We start from the raw sequence: 19,332 nt of genomic DNA, 5'->3' as shown, positions 1-19,332 counted from the left end.
CTGAGAGATGAGGCTGGCAGGGAGTGGATACACTTGTGCAGGGGCAAAAGGGGGACCCTGCCACTTCACAAAGGAATGGGGAGTCCAAACCTGAGGTAGGTGGGTACAGAGAGGAGAAATGGCAGCTCAGGCACTGTGTGGGGCCGTGTTGGAGGATCCTGCAGCACTGGCAGCTGCTGCAGGTGGCAGTGGGCACTGGGCAGAACTGGGAGCATGTCTCAGGAGCTGGCTTCTTCCCTGAGCCTGGGCACAAGGACACACACAACTCTTTAGAAAAATAGCTCTTTAATTGAAAAGCATTCACAGTAGAGGTGCCTGCCCAGATAGGAGCAGGGCCTGTGCCTGCTGGCACATGAGTGTCACTGTTTGCCTCCATGCGCTGCACGGTTGATAAAGACTCAAGGAACAGGTGCCAACCCTTTTCCTGTGGGCATCTTCCTGGGCACCCAAAGCACAGCTTAGTGTCCTGCAGGATTGCTCCAGCATCACTTTGTGGTTGAACCCTGTGTGCACCCTCCCTGGGCCCCGCATGGAGGGTCTCTGCTGTCCCCCTGTCCTTGCTTGCACAAGACCTTGGCCAAGTCATAGAAGAAGAAGCGCAACTTGCCCTGTACCAGCTGCCGGTAGGTGAGGAAAATGCTGGTGATGTGGGTCTGCTCCATGGAGTGTGGGGAGCAGCTGGGCTCCCAGTGTCCTGCCTGAGGGGCAAGAGTGGGACAGAGGGGTGACAAACACCATTGCATCCAACCCAGCCCAGCTGGAACCAGTGCCAGGATGCTCTGGTTCATGTGGGGAGGTCTCACCTCCCAGCTGAAGGTCTGCAGGAGCAGGAAGAAGGAGTTGGCATGTCGGTAAAGCTGGCTCAGCTGCCTGGCCCCACACTCGTCGCTCACCTGGCCCTGGGCCCCTGCTGCAGCACCCACCAGCAGGGCCAGGTCACACAGGATCTCCCGCCGCTTGGTCTCGTTCTGAGGGAGCAGAGAGTGACCCCCAGGGTCTCATTGCTTCCTGTGCTCACCTTAGGTCTGGATGGGGTCCTCTATCCTCCCTGTGCCACCAGATATGCCTACAAGCATCTTGTTCAGCATTTCTGGTGGTTGAGCCAACCCAAGGTTCCTTCTCCAGTCCTGTTAGCACACCAATGCCAGCACCCTCCTCCCGGCCCCTCTCACCGATTTGGATTTCCACTGCTGGAAAGTGAAGTCCACCAAGGGCAGCACTGCAGGGCAGCTGAGTGCAGGCAGGGCCTGGCACTGGTCCTGGTGAGGAGAGATGTCAAGGTGAGGTGCCAGGAAGTGTGCATGTCCCTGGGCTTGGGTTTTGTGGGACACTGTATCCTCACCACTCTCTTTTCCATGTCCTTGGCCTCCACGATGTACTTCTGGATAAGCCTGTTGTCACAGACCAGCCGTGTTGGGCTGGCACGGTCCTCTTTCACGTGCAGGAGGAAGGATGTGAGGAGGAGCAGTCCTGGAGGAGATGGGGTTGCCTTGTGCGCTGTGCCAGCCTCCCTGGGCAGTGTCAGCCCAGAGCCAAGCCTGCAGTGGCAAGTCCTCTCCCCAGCCCTTTGGTGGTCTTGATGGCCCCGTGGTGGGGGTGCAGGGGGAGGTGTGAGTGGCTGAGGAGGGCTCGGTGCTGCTCTCCTGTCAGCCAGCGAGGGGTGCCCAGTGCTCACGGGGGAGAGCCGGGGTTTCCATGCCAGTGGTGTGTGCCGAGGGGCCGCACAGCCATGTCTGCCAGGTTTTTCGGCCACGCTCCAGGCAAGGAAGCAGGGCTGTACTCCCTGTGCAGACCAGGACCAGCCCTCCGGATCCCTGCCAAGAGCAGTTCCAGGCGTCATGTGCACTTCGGGGAATCCCAGCCTGCAGTGTCCCACAGGGAACATCTGCTCCTGGCCACTGCCCTGGCTGAGTGCTCCCCTGCCAGCACTGCCTACCCCAGTGCCGCTGCACACCACTGTGCCCAGCAACTGCCCATCCTGACAGATTCTCCAGTGCCCTCTTTGCATCCTCCTGCCTGCCTCACTGCCTGCCCTGGCACTACACCTGTCCCCAAAAATCCTCAGTGCAGCCTGTTTTCCTAGGATGGGCATGGAGAGATGCTTGGCTGCCCTTTCATGCTGGCAGGGGCTGGATCCCACCAGCCCAGAGCCACCCTTGGGGTTTGATGCCCATCAGTGGGATTCATCGTGCAGGGGACACTCCGGCTGTGGGGCCACAGCATCCACCGTCCCTTCCTGCGCACCCAGTCCCCCCTTTTAGCCACACACTCACTGTTCAGCTCCATGCTCAGCTGGGGGCTTCGGCCCTGCATCTTCCACCCTGGGGCCAGCGGCTGCTCCCTGGCTCCCGTCCCCCTTCCATGGAGGGCAGTGGTGGCGCGGGTTCCCCGCGAGCCGCCCAGCCAGGACGGAGGGCCGGAGGCCGGGAGCGGCCCAGGACAGCACGGCGCGGCTCTGTGGCTCCGGCCTGGCCGCCCAGCCGAGGCAGCACGATTTCCTGTTGTGTCGCCGCTGACCTTCCAGCAAAGTCGCAGCAGGGGCCCCGGGCCCGGGGGAAGGCTTCCTGCCTCCGGCCGCTTCCTCCCTTGGCTCAGGGCACGGGAAGGGCGTCCCTGGGCGCCCTCCGTGGCTGCTCACCTGCCTCCAGGCTGAGCACTCAGCAGCCAGCACCTCAGTGGTCAGTGCCTCAGCTGTGCCTGTCCAGGGGTGCAGGGTACCTGCAGAAGGGATGGCTTCAGTGACCCAGCACTGGACAGCCCTGGGAACATCAGCCCTAATGAGGTTCTGCTCCTGGCTGTGGCAGCCAGGTATGAAAGCCACCAAAAACCCTCTCCCAGAGGTGGACCATACTCCTTGTGACCCTCTCCCAGAGGTGGACTTCATGCATGGTGACCTTTACCCAGTGAGACCCCATCCCTGTTCACCCTCCCACAGAGGCATGCTCTGACTCCTGCATCCACCAGAGGTGACTCGAGGAGCTGGAGATTGCCGGGATGGCTGTGGTTCACGGGATCCCCATGAGCTGGGGAGGGCGATGGATCACAGGGGTCGTGGCTAATCCATGTGTCACCAGGGGTATTGGTTGGGAGTGGGCTGGGTGAGGCACCCACAGATGCCCCCTCTCTGGGTAGGGGGAGCACCAGGGGCCTGTTCAGCACCATGCCCTGGCATGGCTCTGACATTCCCTGGCAAAGTCAGCTCTCACCGGTCACTTTGGCGTGGGGTGCACATCCCCATGCCCACATGAATGTGTGTGTCCCCCCAGTACTGCAGATGTGTGCACACCCACCACGTGCACCCTCAAACCTGCGTGTACACACGTGCGCTTCCCTGGCACGCAGCGAGTGCCAGATAACCACGCTCAGATAACCCTCCACCCCAGCAGCCCCCCAAGGCTTCCCTTCGGGGGACACCAGCACAGGACACCTCCCAGCACATATCCTCTCGCTCCCGATCTCCCTGCAGCGAGTGCGTTTCCTTCTCACACCCCGGCCCTCGCACACTCTCGCACGTTCCCACCCCCGTCCCTGTGGACAGCAGTTCCCGGCAGCGCCTGGCCGGGTGACAGCAGTTAAAGTAAACACCCCAGCCCCGCTCCACCTGCCCCGTGCCCTGCTCAGCCCACAGCAGCCCACCTTGCAGGGTGCCTGGATGGGGGGTCCAGCGGCTGCCACGACCCCAGGGACGAGACTGGCAGCCCCGGCTCACCCGGGCACAGCTGGCAGCAATGGGACCCGTGAGCACCGGGGTCAAACGCCTCCAGGCTTCCCCCACACGGCCGTGGCCCTTCTGCGGACGTGACAAGCTGCAATCACGCCCGTCAGCCCCTCTGCCAGCGCTGGCCTCGGGCCCGCCGCCGTCCCCATGTCAGTCCCTGCCGTGCCCCCACCACGTCCATTCCCTGTCCCTCCCCGGGTGCAAAGTCATTGGCGATGCCAGGCTGGAGAGCTGCGGTGCCCTGCATTCCTTCTTGATTAGGCAAACAAACCCATCAGGGGAAACTGGAGAGCAACTGGGAACTGGAGGTCTAATAGACCCCCCATGGGCAGCCTAAGGTGCCCACAATAGTCCCTTTACTCCAAAATATTCCTTTTCAACAATGCCAGAAGCTGGCAGGCAGCGTGAGCCTGTGCCTGTGGGCAGCCTGGTATTCCTCTGCTGGAAAGGGCAGTGCCAGCACTTGCTGCCCCTTGCCAGGGGGCAGAGGAGGATGTGGGGCAGAGCCCCTGCTTCTGGCCCAGCCCAACCGCAGGGATGTTGCGTGCTGCAGAGGGAGAGAGTGTGGGGGCAGTAAGTGAGGCACAGGGACCCCAGGGGGACACGGGAGCTCCGGCCAGGCAGGCCGGGCTCTGGCAGGGGACAGGAAGCCGGGCGGGGGCCGCAGGGCTGCACAGCTGGCCGGATCCCGGTGCCAAGATTCCCACCTCTCCTTACAGGGTGCAAAGTGCTGGGAATCCCGCTGCAGGGACAGCCGTTCGCACCCACTTTGCCAAGGTGCTGAAGACAGCAGGAGGTGCCAGAAGTCAGAGAAGGGGGGGAAGAGGAGGAAGACGCCGGACCGCGGGGGGAGACTGTGGCTCGGTGGCACAGCTGCTGTCCCCGCAGGCCACCCAGATGTGCTCGGTGGGCACCCGCAGGATGTCAATGCTAGCATGGGAAACAAACCTGGCCTTCCAGGGGCAGGGAAAGGGGGGGGTCTCAGCCCCCTTTGAAGCCCCCATAAAAGGGTCTGGCATAAAGGAAAGAGAAAGTCAAAGGAACAAAGAGAGCGGCTAATCCCGGCGTGAGCAAACAGCCCCGTTTGCTCAGGGCACAGCTGGCTCCGGGGCCAGGGAAAGGAGCACAGCGGGGCTCTCTGGGTGCCAGGCAGCGGGGGACCCTCTACCCGGGCTGCCCCTCCCCGAGCACGGGCAGTCCCCGGGAGCAGGGTCCCTCCTGGACCCTCCGGGCGTTTTTGCTACATATGCAAATTGCCAATAAACATCCGTGGGCAAATCCTACTCCCCGCGCAACCTGGTTCTTGTCCTGCTCCCAGACAGCCGTCCCAGGAGAACACCCACGCTGCCGGGACACGGACTGGCAAGGGACACCTTGGTCGGGGTGCAGCAGCTTGGGGATGAAGGATGGCAGGGTTTTACCTTTCCCAATTTTCAGCAAGCCGCTTGCTGCCTAGCACCCCAGCACAAAGCCCTCGGTGCTGCCCAGAGGATGTCCATGGGCTAACTCGCCTTGCCTTGGGCAAGGGCACCTAATGCCAGCGCCTCTGCTGGCATCAGGGGTGATTCCATTATGCCTCCTCTACCATCCCGCGTCTCAGCCAAGCTTTCCACTCCAACGGGGCGCACGGAGCCTGCTGAGAGGGCACCTCGTCCCTCCGCCTCCATCCCATGGAGAGGAGAAGGGGTTAATGCCAGGCAGCCGAGCCGCAGGTGGGCGCAAGAATGAAATTCCTTCTCGCTGTCCTGCGAAGTCTGGGCACAAATATTTGCCTGCATGTCCGGTGGGGAGGGGGGAGACCACCATCGCTTCTGGGAGCTTGCTAATCCCCATGCCAAACAAGGCCCCCACATGCCCCCCGCCTTCCTCCTGCTGGGGTCACCCTGTAAAGCTTTTGAGGAGGGGACATTTGGGGTCAGGGGGACACCAGCACCTCTGGGTGCTCCTGTGAGCAGGGAGCTCTGTGGGGTTGACTGGGCATTGGGAACAGGTATCTTGCTCTGGGACACTGCCAGGATCTGCTGGGCATGGCAGATGAGACTGTTTTGGGGTTTCCATTCCACTCCCTGAGCTGTGGCCACCACAGCAAGATGAGATGAAGGCGAGAGCCCCAGCCACCCCCACCGTGTCAGCAACGCACCCTCCATAATAAATTCCATGTGTTCACATACAGAAAACAGCCAACTTCCCCCGCTCCATTGCCCCCCCAAACTGCATCCCCCTTTCGTACCTAGTACCCCTAAAACTCCCTCCATCCCCAGACCCCCCTGGCCTTCATCTGGGATGGCCCAGCCCTGCAAGTCGCCTACCAGTTGTGCAAATATTGCCGGAACGGCTGTAATCCCTGTGTCCAACGTGAATTATGAGATATTTCCACCCATTACGACAGCCCCCCCCGCCCCGCCGCGTGTGTGTGAGGCCGGGGGGATTAGACACGGCACAAGCCACGCTGGGCACAAAGCTTTGGGGTGGGTGACGGCTCTCTGCATCCCGCAACGGGGCGGGGCAGTCAAGGGGGGCTCTTTTTGGAGAGAGGGGGTGCCCCATAGGCCTTCCCATCTTCAGGCTTATGCCTGGAGGGTGTGTTGGGGTGCCCAGAAGGCAGCGGGAGGCTGTGAGAAGGGGGGCCCAGGGCATCCAGTTTCACCACGACTCCATCCCTGGGGAACAGAGGCTCCTTCCTGTCGCCCTGAGCCGGGCTCATGTTCAAAGCCGCGAGCAGGCAGCAGCTAATGAGGGCAGACAATGGGAGCTGCGGAGGGCAGAGCTCGGGTGAGCGCCTGCTGAGATGCCCCCACGCCAGGCATGGCACAGCCCTGGCACCACGATCCTCTGGAATATTCCATGCAACCTTCACCACTGGGCAGGGCACGTGCCCACAAAGCCCCAGCAGAGCTACAGGCTGCTCTGTAGGACATCATTGGGGCTTCCCACCTCTACTTTGATGGGACAGGAGACACCCCATGGGACAATCACCTCCCCACCAAGGACAAGCCAGTTCCCACCCTGGGAGAGATCGTGGAGGATTGAAAGTGCCAGGCTTGAGGCTGCCCATGGCCAGCCATCTCCATCGTGGTGCAGCTCCAGCCAGCTCCAGCTGCCCACAGCTGGCAGCCCCGTTGGGGATGTGCCGGTGCCAGGCCCAGCTTTGGAGCCTCAGAGGTGCCTTTGTGCCGGGCTCTGCTCCTTGCACACATGTGTGAGTGCTGGGAAGCAGCTGGTGGGACCAGGACCTTTTCCCAGCACTGACTGGCACTATCCCCTCTCCAAGAGCACAGGGACCCCCAAGGCTGTCAAGCCACTTCTGCCTACTGATGAGGGCACACCCTGGCTGTGGACGAGGGATGCCCAGGCAAGGCCCTTCCCAGGCAGGGATGCCCAGCACCCTCCTGACCTAACAGGCCCCATGCCAGCATGCCACCCTGCTCCCAGCCTGGCAGTGCCGGATACCCTTGCAGCCCCTCTCGCTCTGGCACCCCATGCCCCAGATTCCCCCGTGCTGAGGGGCTGCAGCCAGGCGGGTTCCCCGTCTCTCCTTCCTTTCCCCGGGAAAGGGGAGGGAGCTTCCCTCATCTCTTCCCCGTGTCCCGCAGACGAGCCAGGAGACTGTGACGAGCTCTGGGTGCACAGAGCCAGCACCGGATTCCTGGCACCGGCGGGACAGCTGGGAGCCATCGCCCGCCTCCTCCCTGCTCAGCCCCGCTCACGTCCCGCCGTCCCCAGAGCCGCTGCTGTGCCGCAGCGGGCACCGCGCAGCGACGCTGGCACAGCCACACAGACCCCAACCCTTCCCTGCCCTCCGCGTCGCCGGATCCTCGGCCAGCGAGGACGTCGGGAGAGAGGAGAGGGGACAGGTCAGTGACACCGCTGGGGACCGCGGGAAGGGCACGGGGCCAAGGGGTGCCTTGCTGCCAGGCATGGTCGCTGCTCGCAGGACCTGCTTGAAAGCAGCAGGGTGTCAGGGACAGCCATGCCCGGGGGATGCCCCAGGTCCTGGCAGTGTCCCAGCGCTGGTGATGCCAGGGGGCCGTCCCACCGGGGTAAGCCTAGCTACTCCTTGCTGCCTCTGCCAGCTCGTGCCACGGGCAGGTCCCCGGCAAGGCCAAGCCCCCTGTCCCACTGCCCTGCCCGGAAGAGGTGTCACACTGCGTGGAGACGTGTGCCAGACCAGCGCAGGGAATGGGATGGGGCAGCCATGGATAAGTTGGAGATGGGCAGCCCCATGCTGGCACTGGGGCAGGGGGCGGTGGGCTGCAGCCCCCCCAGCTGCTCGCTGGGCTGCGGGGAGGCCCAGGAGGAGCCTTCTGGGGAGGCAGGGGCCTGTTGTGCTCCAGCTGTGCCGTGTTTCCCTAGCTACACCGCGCAGCTGGCCGGGTGTTTGCACCGCCCGGAGTTGATTTTGGCAGCCCCGCGCTTCCCCCTCCTCCCCTCCCCACCCGCCTTCCCCCTGCCGAGCGCCCGCCTGCCACGCACCCACCACCTTCAGCCTCTCCCTGCCACCCTCGGGGGTGGCAACAGGGACAGGGGTGACATAAATTGCCCCCACTTCTCATAGACTCCCCCTCCCCTAAATTCATGCCTCAGTTTCCCCAGATGGATGATGCTTTCCCCAAACTTTTCTGTGGTGCCTACTTGCTGCCAATCTCTGCCAGCCTTACCAGCCCAGGTGTGGGTTAAGAATGGGACTGGTGCTGCTCTCACTGCATCCCCCCACCAGGTGCCCCTTCTCTCCCTGGGCCGGGCTCCTGTTCCCCTGCAGCCCCTGTCACTGGTGGGCCGGAGCCCAGGGTCCTACTCTGGAGCCTTGCCCTGCCCAGGGTGGGCAGCAGTGGGAGAAATTTAGGAATGTGGAAGGTATGAGCTGGCGGGGGTTGGTTGTGCCTTCACAGAGGGCAGTGTGGGATTGGGGAGGGAGCTGGCTGTTTTGGGAGCCCATGCTCAGGGGTGCTGAGAGGATGGAGGAAGGGCTTGCTGCAGGGGAACAGTGGATGGACAGTGCCTTGCAGTGCCCTCTGTCCTGGGGTGCCAAGAGGCCTGGGGATGAGCACTGAATGGATGAAGTAGTTCCCCAGAATGTCTCATGTCTGAGGAGTGGGGGGCAATGAGCCTTGGAAGAGCTCGTGACTGCAGGTGAACTGTGTGGATGTGGGGACACCAGGATGCTCTGTGCCCAGGAGATGCCCGATGCCGTACACAGATTGAGGAGACTGGCATTTGAATGGGTGTGCCCTGCAGATGCTTTATTCCCGACGGGGTTTATCTGGATGAGAAGACTTTCGTGGGGCTCATGCCCTTGAAAAGGGGAATGTGAATGGGGCATACCTGTGACGTCCAGTGCTCAGGAACACCCCAAGCTCTGTGGGAGGGGTGTGGATGGTGGTGGTGTCTCCACAGTGCCTTATATCCCAGAGGGTGCTTTGTGAATTGGGAGGGGATGTCCCCAGGATGATCAAAACCTGAGGATGCCCGATGTTCTGAGGGAGGCTTATATCATAGAATCATAGACTGGGCTGGGTTGCAAAGGACCGTAAACATCGTCTAGTTGCAACCTCCGTCCCTCAGGTTCCCCGTGCCCCGGGGCTGGCACGTGAGTAGCGGTACTTTGCGCTCGGGGGTACCGCATCCCCGGGGAGAGGGGAGCAACGAATGGGGGGGATCCCCAGGACATCCCTAGTGTGGGGGTACCCCCGCCTGGCGGGGCAGCCGCGTGCCCCGGGTGCCGCAAGACGGGACAGGACAGGACGTCCCGTGCCAAGCGGGGGTGGCGGGGCCCGGGGGTATGTGTGGGGGGGGGTCGGAGCGCGGCGGGGGGCGCATCCCCCCCCGGCCGGCCGCTGCCTGCGCCTCATTAGCGGGGCCTTTGTTTGCACAGGGCTCGCAGCTCCCGCTTGCCCATGCCGCCGCCTATAAAGCGGAGCCGGAGCCGGCAGCCGGGCAGAGGCGGCGGCAGCGCCCGGCAGCGCCCGGCCCCCCCTCCCCGCCGCCGCCGCCGCCTCCGGTCCCGGTCCGCCCGCCCCGGCCGGCCGGCACCATGCGCGCCGCTGCGCTGTTGCTGCTCGCCCTGCTCCCGCTCCGGCCCCTGCCCGGCCGCGCCGCCCGCCCCAAGCTCGCCCTGCCCATCCGGCCCGACACGGAGCCGCTGCCCCCCGGAGGGGCGGCAGGTAGGAGCCCCCTGCCCTACACCCTTCCTTCCCCCGCTCCGCGCACCCCCGGTCCCGTACAAGCCGCTGCCGCACCCCCCGTCACGCATCCCGCGTCGGGCACCCCCTCCCTGCCACCCGCACCCCCGTCCGTGCATCGCATGCCTGCACCCCCCTTCCTCGGGCGCCCCGCGTTCCGCCCCGGGCCCCCCGGCTGGCCGGGACCCGCACTGGGACCGGCACCGGGAGCGCAGCGGGCGGCGGGGCGGTGCCGGCCGGTCCGGGGCTGCGGCAGGGGGGTGCCCGCGGCCCGGCGGTGACCGAGGACGGCGGTGGGTGGTGGTGGGGTCTCCGCAGGCTGCGCCTTCGGGGGGCACTTCTATGCTCTGGAGGAGACGTGGCACCCGGACCTGGGGGAGCCCTTCGGTGTGATGCGCTGCGTTATCTGTCACTGCGAGCCGGTGAGTGCCCCACACACCCCTTTCCCTGGGAGACCCCCAGGATCCGGCTCTGCTGGGGAGAGGGCTGGCAAGGAGGGAGTTCGACCCGTGTTCAATACACTCCTCTCCTTCCCATGGAAGAGGGAAGCGGGATCCCTGCAGCCAGCCGGACACCTGGATGTCCTCCCCCGCGGCAGGGGGGAGGAGAGGGGGGATTTAAAGGATCAGGCTTCATTCTTCCTCCCCCTCCTCAGGGATGGCCTCCGGCCCCCTCCCTCCCTCCCTCCCTCCCTCCAAGCAGCCCCCCGAGGCTGGGGCTGGCGGGGCCACTCACAGCTGGTCAGGAGGCCAGGGGCTCTGGGGAGGGGGCCCGGGTTTGGCTGCCGTACAGGCATCTGGGGACTGTGCAAGGTGTCCAGGGCTCCAGATGGAAAAAGATGGGGAAAGCCAGGCTATGCCGGAAGGGCATGGCTTGGCAAACCTAGAAATGGTCTGGCACACCTTGGCACGGCTCTCCTGGGGTCTTCTTGGCCCCCCACAGCAGAGGAACCACCGGGGGAAGCCCGTGGGGAAAGTGAACTGCAAGAACATGAAGCAGGACTGCCCCGTGCCTGCCTGTCCCCGGGCCACACTGCTGCCTGGACACTGCTGCCACACCTGCCCCAAAGGTGAGGAGAGTGGGTGCTTTTCTGCAGGGACCCCCCACCAGTCCACCAGGATCCCCCAAAGGCCTGGGAAAAGGGGGCATTGTGCACCCCCCTGAAAAGGGATAGTCAATTTATTATGAAAGTCATCAGTGCCCGTGATATGATGGGCAGGGGAAAGCCCTGATGGGAAGAGCCTGAAAGGAGCACAGGGAAGGCACACAGGGCTAAATGCCCTGCCCGTTGATGTGCCTGTGCACAACATGCCCCAGCTAAGAGCTCACAGTGATTCACAGGGCACGTCTTGGTCTATCTCAAAAGGGGTGATTTATTATTGACCCCCACCCCAAGCTCTTGGGCACAAGCAGCCTGGTGTGATGGTCTCCTCCTGTGTCCACCCTTGCCAGGCCCCTCAGAGAAGAGCCCTGCACTCCGCTTCGACACCTTTGAGTACTTCCAGGACAAGGAGGATGACTTGGACAAGCCCTACAACGACCGCTCCTACCTCAGCTCTGAGGGCCTGGCTCGCGACGATGCCCGCACAGGTGAGCCACCCACCCAGACAGCAGCAGTGTGGGGCACCCCCCATGCACCCCCTCATCAGCAGCATCTCTTCCCCAGAGTTTGTGGCCTTGCTGACGAGTGGCCCAGAGCCGTGGCACCCCACATCCAGCGCCGTGGCCAAGGCTCGCTTCACCCTGCTGCGCTCTTCCCTGCTCTTCTCCATCAGCTACGAGCGGTGAGTCCTGTCCCCTGTCCAGCCTGCACAGCAGGCAGCTCTCTGGAGAAGGGGGGATGCAAGAGTGCTTGTGCCTCAGTTTCCTTCCTGACATCCCCCCATGGTGCCACAGCCTTGCACTGACAGTGAGAGATTTGGAGGAGGGGGGCGGTAATGTGCTGGGCTCCAGCCTAGGTCAGCGGCCAGAATTTCGGCACACCCACAGCGTCGGCCCAGCCTCACCCATTTGCCTCCAGATCTGGACTGGAAAGAAATGGGAATGGTTCCAGGGCTCCCGTGGGTGCAGCTGGGAGAACTGCTGTGCCACCCTGCAGGCTCTGCCGGTGGGCAGTGCCTTGGCACTGCTGCCAGGGTTCCCCATCCTTGCCATGCCCTCCCCGGATGCCCGCCAGCAGCAGAGCCTCTCCTCTCCCTCCCTCTTTCCTGCTCCAGTTTCTTCTGCTGTTCCTTGCTTCCAGGCCCCTTTGCATAGTAAAGTGGTGACTAATTTCCAGCTCTGACAGGGGGAGCCAAGCAGAGCCGAAAATGCTCCTTATTTACAGCCAGAACACTCAGCTCCCAGCGGGTCCTGCCATGATGCCTTTCCCAGCAGAGACCCTCATCCTGCTTTGTGCCAGTTAGACACCGCTCCAGGGCAGGGGAGCCCAGAGAATCCATGCCAAGCTGGCATTTGGCAGGACAGCAGTGTTGGGCTAGTCCTGGAATGGGCGGGCAGAGCCTGGCACTTGGCACCCCAGGAGAATGTCATCCTTCTCCTGCCCACCCCAAAGCGCCGGGGACCCCCGTGTGCCCTTTCTGACACACCCCTGTGCCTGATGCAGAGTGAGGGCGGTGCCGGGGGAGGGGAAGGGCAGATCCATGGCCCTTGCTCACCCCTTGGATGCTCACAGGCTGGGGCGGCCGAGCCGGGTGCGTTTCAGTGACCCCGAGGGTAACGTGCTGTTTGAACACCCCGTGCAGAAGAGCGCTGCCCCCGAGGACGGCATGGTGAGAGGGGCTGGGAGGGCAGGGGGCGCGGTGTCCCTTCCGACACCTGCACATGTGCTGTGCCCCCCAGCCACCACCCAGCCCTTCCTTCCATCACCCACAGCTCTGCGGAATGTGGAGGACGGTGTCCAAAGCCAACATCCAGCTGCTGCGGGGGGAACAACTCCGTGTGTCCCTGATCACACGGACACAGCCCTCCGGAGAGGTCCATGGGCACATCCTCAAGCACCGGGCACTCTTTGCAGGTAAGCCCAGCTCCCGCATGCACACCCAGTGGGTGCCCATCAGAATGTCCCTCATGCCCCTGTCCCTGCACAGAGACATTCGGTGCCATCCTCACCTCGTCAGACCCCTCGCACTTGGGTGCTGGGGGCATGGCCATGCTGACACTGAGCGACACCGAGAACAACCTGCACTTCATCCTCATGGCCCGGGGACTGCTGGAGCCTGGAGCAAGGGGTGAGAGCGGGCAGGGAAGGGAGGCACTGCTCAGAGGGGGCTGCATAGACCTGAAGGGATGCATGGCATGTCTGCGGCTCAGGATGCATGGGTCAGCATCTGTGGGGTTGGGATGGGGGGCTGGGCTGGGCATGGGGCTCAGGTGGGTATAGAGGCTGTGTGTGGGGTGGAGTAGAGGGTGAAGTGTGCATACACTGTATGTTGTGTGATTTGGGGTGCACATGGTGGGGAGGGAATGGTGTGCACCTGAGCAGGGGGGCTGGGGGTGCTGCAGAGCATATGGGGTGTGAGGGTCATTGTGCAAGAAGGATAGGTTTGCAATGTGGGTTTGCAAGGATTTAAGGCATGCTGGAGGGAATTGTGAGGTTTCAGGCACACAGGAGCAGGCAAGTGCCTGGGGTTTGGACGTGGTAGGCACAGAGGTGTGGGTTTGACCGTGGTTGCAGACCCCTGGTCCAGTGGGTCCACTCCCCTCTGCCATGTCCAGAATCCCCGTGGGTCCCACTGAGGGTCCGCATCCTGCACCAGGGCCAGATGCTACGGGAGGTCCACGCCAACATCACTGTGGAGGTAAAGCGTTCTCGTCCCCCACGTGTCCTGGCAGCTAGGGTGCCCAGAGCAGCAGGGCTGACCCATGGCACTCTACCCCCCTGCCAGGACCCCGACTTTGCAGAGGTGCTGAGTGATCTGTCTGCCCAGGAGCTGCAGTGGCTGGTGCAGGGGCAGCTCCGCATCGTGGCTGAGACGGAGGGCCAGCACGCACGCCAGCTGGCTGGCACCATCACCACCCGCCGCAGCTGTGACAGTGAGCACAGGGCAGGCAGCCTAGGCTGCAGGGGGATTGCTGTGCTCACCCCTGTGCCAATCTCACCCACCCTTGTGCCTCTCTCCCCGGGCTGAAGCCATCCAAAGTGTGCTATGCGGAGCGGATGCTTTGCTGCCGACCAAGACAGGGGCAGTGGGCTCAGCCAAACTGGCGCTGCATGAGAACGGCACCCTGGAGTACCAGGTAAGTGGTGGTGGGCACCCATTTCCCTCTCAAGGGTTCCAGGCATATCTACCACCCTGGCACTGCCCCTTGGCACCCCACCCACAGGTGCAGGTGGTGGGCACTGCCAGCGAGGTGGTGGGCATCACACTGGAGACCAAACCCCGGCGGAAAAGCAAGAGGAACATCCTGTTTGACATGACACCCAGCTACAAGGATGGGCTGGTAAGCACTAGATGATGCTGGGAGTGATGGCAGGGGGACTTTGGGTGAGTCCCTGTCCCAACCTGCCTGGTCTCCCACTGGTGGCAGGCCTGGGGTGCCTGGCAGAGCCCCAGCGCCCGCGATGCCCACATGCTCCTACAAAATGAACTCTTCCTCAACGTGGCCACCAAAGACTGGGCAGAGGGTGAGCTGCGGGGCCAAATCATCTCCCTGCCCTACAGTGGACTGCTCGCACGCTACACAGGTACCAGGGACACGTGGGGTGGTAACGGGGGGCAGCGGGGCAGCCCTCCCACACACCACCACACCCTCCCACGGTCCCTGTCTGTGTGCAGAGATGCCCGTGGCGCTGGCGGGGCAGCTGGTGTCCCCCCCAGTGCACAGTGGCGCTGGGGGGCACGCTTGGCTCTCGCTGGATGAGCACTGCCACCTGCACTACGAGATCTCAGTGGCGGGGCTGGGACGCCCGAGCGACGGCACCGTCAGTGCCCACATCCATGGGGTGGCCGAGCTGGGGGAGATGGGCACCCGCCCCCACCAGCACAAGCGCCTGCTCAAGGGCTTCTACAGCACTGAGGTGAGGTGGGCACCCGGTCAGGGTGCAGCACACAGCAGGGGCTGGGCCAGACCTTATCCCCACCCTGCTGTCCCTCTTGCCACGACAGGCTCAGGGGGTGGTGAAGGACCTGGATGCCGACCTGCTGCAGCACCTGGCCCAGGGCACTGCTTTCCTGCAAGTCAGCACCAAAGCACACCCCAATGGGGAGATGCGGGGACGGGTAGGTCCTTGTCGGGGCAGGGCACCCCTACCCATCTCCACTGCTGCCTGCAGCCAGGTGGCACTGCCTGGAGCAGGGTGGAAGGGCACAGGGTCACTCTGTTATAAGGTCCCAGCAGTACAGCCTGATGTGTTTCGTGGTCATGGGTGGTTCCTTCACCAGCCCTGACCATGGAGGGCAGCCAGGCATTGGCATAGGAAGTAACCTCTTGCTCATTGCCCCCTCCAGGTGCACATTCCCAACCAGTGCCATGCAGGAGGGACCCGCCTGGCACCAGGGGAGTCCCTGGGGCAGGCTGAGCTCTCTGAGAGCACCAAGACCAGGGACCTGGAGCAGCTAAAGAAGGACCCCAACTCCTGCTTCTTTGAGGGTCAGCACCGGGCACATGGCACCCGCTGGGCACCTGACTATGACAAGAAGTGCTCCATCTGCAGCTGCCAGGTACAAGCTGGGGGTTGTGCTGAATGGGCAGCAATCATCAGTAGGGCCCCTCTGTAATGAGCTCCATCCCTGCTGTCCCCAGAAGCGCACAGTGATCTGCGACCCCATCTTGTGCCAGCCCCTCAACTGTACCCACCAGGTGCACCCCGAAGAGCTGTGCTGCCCCATCTGTGAAGGTACCTGGGGGACAGGCTGGGTGGGGATCCCTCTCAGAGACTGCTGCTGGCATCATGTGCACCCCCTCATGGCCTTCCTCTGCCTTGTAGAGAAGAAGACAGAGCAGGAAGAGCTGAAGCTGGAGAGGGCACGAGACAGTAGCGAGGGTGAGTCCTTGTGGGCATGGACTGAGAGAGCAGCTCTGCAAAGGCTGAGTCACAAGGACTGTGACTTCTTCTTCCTCTCCCAGGCTGCTACTTCGATGGTGACAAGACATGGCGAGGCTCTGGCACTCGCTGGCACCCTGTTGTGCCCCCATTTGGCCTCATCAAATGTGCCATTTGTACCTGCAAGGTGGGTGTGTGTTCCAGACTTGCCCCCCAGCCTGGTCTGGCACCTATTGTTGCTCTCAGTTCCCACTGGGCTCAAACCAGGGCATGGAGAGCTGACTGCCCTGTGCCTCCTGTGAGCCCCGTGCCCTCCCTGCAGGGTACCACAGGTGAAGTGCACTGCGAGAAGGTGCAGTGCCCACGGCTCACCTGTGCCAACCCCGTGCGTGCCAGCCCCTCTGACTGCTGCAAGCAGTGCCCAGGTACCTTCACCCCTCTTGTTCCATGTGTTCTCTGTGCACAGCACCTGTGGGCCCCCATTGGCAATGCCACAGGCTGCCCTGCCACAGGCAGCCATCCTCCCAGTTCCGTTTCCTGCAGCCCCAGAGAAGAGTGTCCCGGAGCTGGCTGACTCCATGCAGGCAGACGCACCGCGGGCGTGCCGCTTCGGGCGCCGCTGGTACCTCAACAATGAGAGCTGGCACCCGTCTGTGCCCCCCTTTGGAGAAATGAAGTGTATCCTGTGCTGGTGTGTGGTGAGTGTGCCAGCCTGGGCCAGCACCAGGGGAGTGGAAGGCACCACTGTGCCCAGTCCCCAGGGCTTTGGGAATGGATGGGAGAGCAGCACCCTGGACACACACAGCACCCCAAGGAGCTGCTGCCCCCACACCCCACTGCTCAGCCTCTCTTTCTGCTCCCTAGTCAGGGGAGACGCACTGCCAGCGCCAGGAGTGCCCCCCATCCGCCTGCGCTAGCCCTGCCACGAGGGACAACCCCTGCTGTGCCAAGTGCCGTGGTAAGTGCAGTGCTCACACACAAGCACCACTGCCCAAACACTCTGCGGCAGCCCCTGCACATCCCAGTCTCCTTGGTGCTGAGCCAAGGCTGGCACAACCACCCCAAGTGCCCTCCTGGCACCCACTGTGCCCATCTCTCAGCCCCGCTTTTCCCCTCCCAGCCCTGGATGCCCCCTCAGATGCACGGGAGAAGGTCCACGATGCCAAGGTGGAGTCACGGAGCCACTGAGCAGTGACTGCTGCCCAGAGCGGGGCAAGCACACGGCGACGCTGGGTGGCATGGGGGGGCCCCACTACTTATTGCCCCTGCCCGTGCTGGGCAGGGGGCACAGAGGAGCACAGTGGGGTGCACATGGCCAGGCCCCCAGCCTGGGCACCCCATCTCAGCACAACTGCAATGCCAGGACCGCCCCACCCACTCATGCCAGTGGGCAACAGCTGGGCTCACGGAGGTTGGGGCACCTGCTGCCCTGCCACTCCAAGCCCCCCTGGCCGGCGGGCATTGTGCCCATGGTGTACATAGTGTAAAGTCCCTCTGGCTCCTGTTTGCTGCACTCACCCTGTCTCGGCCGGGTTTCTCACATAATTTATGGTGCCAGTGGATGGGAGTCAAGATGTATTTATTAAAACCAGAGCTATTGCCCTCCTGGTTCCTGTCTCTTCCTAGCAGTAACAGGCACAGGGCTGTGCCCCTGCAGCCCATGGGGAACATGCAGGCCTTGGCATTGCTGGGGTTGGGGATGGATACTGGGGATATGGGGTGTGAAAGCCAATGCCAGGATGAGGACACACCCCTATGGGTCGGGGGTGGCACTGGAGAAGACCAGTGTACAGTGCCCACAGCTGGAGCCATGATGCCAACCTCTGGCCACAGTGGAGGCTGCCAACACAGTGCTTGGCAATGGTGCCCACTAGCACAGGGACAGCAGGAGTCTATTCCCCACACCTCCATGGTGGCACGAAGAGCCCAGCCTGGGGCTCCAGTCCAGCTGCCACCCATAGAGGCCCTTGTCCTGTAGCACCCATAACCAGCCACGTGCCCAGGGCTGGGCACAGCCACCCATGGTTATGTAGGGCAGAGCCTTGTGCATGCTCTGGGGCAGTACAACCCCAGACACCCCTAGTACTGCTAAACTGGAGCAGTGGTAGAGCCATAGAAGGATGGCACCAGGGCACACTGGGCTGGGACAGAGCCCTGCATGCAAAACTGGGTGTTCTGCCCGGCATGCACCCACAGCCACGCAGGCACCTGTGCCAGCAGGGTCACATCACCTGTGCTGGCCTTGCAGTGTGCTGGTGGCCCACAGCCAGGCACGCTGGTGGCAGTGGGCAGAGCATGTATCCTGGCACAGGGCTTCCCCTCCGGATGAACATCCCTGCTGCCATGGGGCAGTGCCAGGAGCTGACGAGCAAGGAGGGAGCTCCGTGCCTGGAGATACAATGAGCAAGCAACCCATTTTGTCACCTCCCTGCCTCAAACTGGTTCATGTTGGGCAATAAACCCTCCCAGACTGGCACAGGACATATCCCAGCCCCCAGCCCAGCCATCGTCACCCACCCTTGGGGGTGCCAACGTCAAACCAGAGGGTGGCACCTGGGCAGTGAGAACTAGCCCGTTCCTGATCCCGCAGCACCAGCTCAGCAGTGCCACAGCTCTGGCTTTCCTTGCACCCAGTTCTTGCCACAAAGGTGCAATCCTGTGCCCTGGGGAGGAGGGTGAGTGCGGCTCGGCCAGCTGCCTCGGTTGCCCCTGAGCCTGTGGCGGTGGTGAGACTGAGGTGCCGGCAGCCAGCCTGCCATGCCGGAGCGCCTTGCCCAAGGATTGCCGGTGCCAAGCTCTACCCGTGTGCCTCTTTGGAGAGGATTGAGCCTCTACTGCCCAGCAAGTTCAGCAACGAAGAGTGGAGCCCACCTCTCTCCCTGGGAGCTGACAGTCCCGGGACACTGAGCAGCATCACGGTAAGGATGAGCTCCCTGACAGCTTTGCGGTGGTGAAGTCCCTACAGTGCCAAGGTGCTCTGCCCTCCTTGGGCATTGACAGGTGCCCCCATGCCCTTCATGACAAGACAGACCTCAGGCACTCTGCCCCCACCAATCTGTCCCCCAGCCAGGCATGGCCATGAGCCTGGAGGTGACCATCTGCAGAGTCCCAGCACGGACCTCCCACACCTCACCAGGGGGAACCCACAAGGGAGCAGCGCCCAGCCCCACGCCAACCCCTTGTACCTGTGGGAAGAGGGAGCAACGTGTCCCGGGGGAAGATGGCCCTGGGTCACGTCACCCGCGCCAGCTCTTACCCTCACCTGCACCCACTGGTTGCCCACGGGTGCCATCCCGGGCAAAGGCCACGGTGGACGGGGTCCCGCCATAGGACAGAGTTTCCGGCCGGACTCCCCTTGACCCGGCCGGGGACCGGGTGCCCAGCGCCGCCGGTGCCGGTACCGGGCGCCGCCGGTGCCGGGCGCTGCCGGCGGAGGCGGAGCGCGGCCG

General features: G+C 63.3%; 2 protein-coding genes across 5 annotated transcripts; one reads left to right on the top strand and one right to left on the bottom strand.

Annotated features, from left to right (window-relative positions):
• Positions 1–268: 268 nt before the first annotated feature.
• On the bottom strand, positions 269–19,305 carry THPO (thrombopoietin). Of its 4 annotated transcripts, XM_086843264.1 has the most exons (6): positions 19,146–19,305; positions 2,274–2,718; positions 1,343–1,470; positions 1,173–1,259; positions 804–968; positions 269–698 (listed from the first exon to the last, which is right to left on the bottom strand). In XM_086843264.1, exons 2-6 carry the CDS (start codon positions 2,311–2,313, stop codon positions 486–488), a joined length of 633 nt encoding a protein of 210 aa, XP_086699390.1. In that variant the 5' UTR covers positions 2,314–2,718; positions 19,146–19,305; the 3' UTR covers positions 269–485. The 4 variants fall into 4 exon arrangements, with proteins under 4 accessions (XP_086699390.1, XP_023788684.2, XP_023788683.2 ...); XM_023932916.2 differs by lacking the exon at positions 19,146–19,305 and having other exon boundaries at positions 396–968; positions 2,274–2,408; XM_023932915.2 differs by lacking the exons at positions 2,274–2,718; positions 19,146–19,305 and having other exon boundaries at positions 396–698; positions 1,343–2,183.
• On the top strand, positions 9,605–17,485 carry CHRD (chordin). The gene is made up of 23 exons (XM_086843263.1): positions 9,605–9,879; positions 10,216–10,319; positions 10,840–10,966; positions 11,350–11,487; positions 11,564–11,681; positions 12,572–12,668; positions 12,772–12,913; positions 12,987–13,127; positions 13,615–13,697; positions 13,785–13,932; positions 14,030–14,136; positions 14,224–14,340; positions 14,428–14,584; positions 14,676–14,917; positions 15,006–15,119; positions 15,348–15,560; positions 15,643–15,736; positions 15,827–15,883; positions 15,967–16,070; positions 16,206–16,308; positions 16,427–16,581; positions 16,748–16,841; positions 17,004–17,485. The coding sequence occupies exons 1-23, from the start codon at positions 9,750–9,752 to the stop codon at positions 17,069–17,071; spliced, it is 2,853 nt and encodes a 950-aa protein (XP_086699389.1). The 5' UTR covers positions 9,605–9,749; the 3' UTR covers positions 17,072–17,485.
• Positions 19,306–19,332: the final 27 nt, after the last annotated feature.

Source organism: Cyanistes caeruleus, chromosome 10 (assembly GCF_971803275.1).
Source record: "Cyanistes caeruleus chromosome 10, bCyaCae1.hap1.1, whole genome shotgun sequence".
Lineage (NCBI taxonomy): Eukaryota > Metazoa > Chordata > Aves > Passeriformes > Paridae > Cyanistes > Cyanistes caeruleus.
Note: the sequence above shows the minus strand (reverse complement) of the source record. Positions and strands in the feature narration are given on the sequence as shown.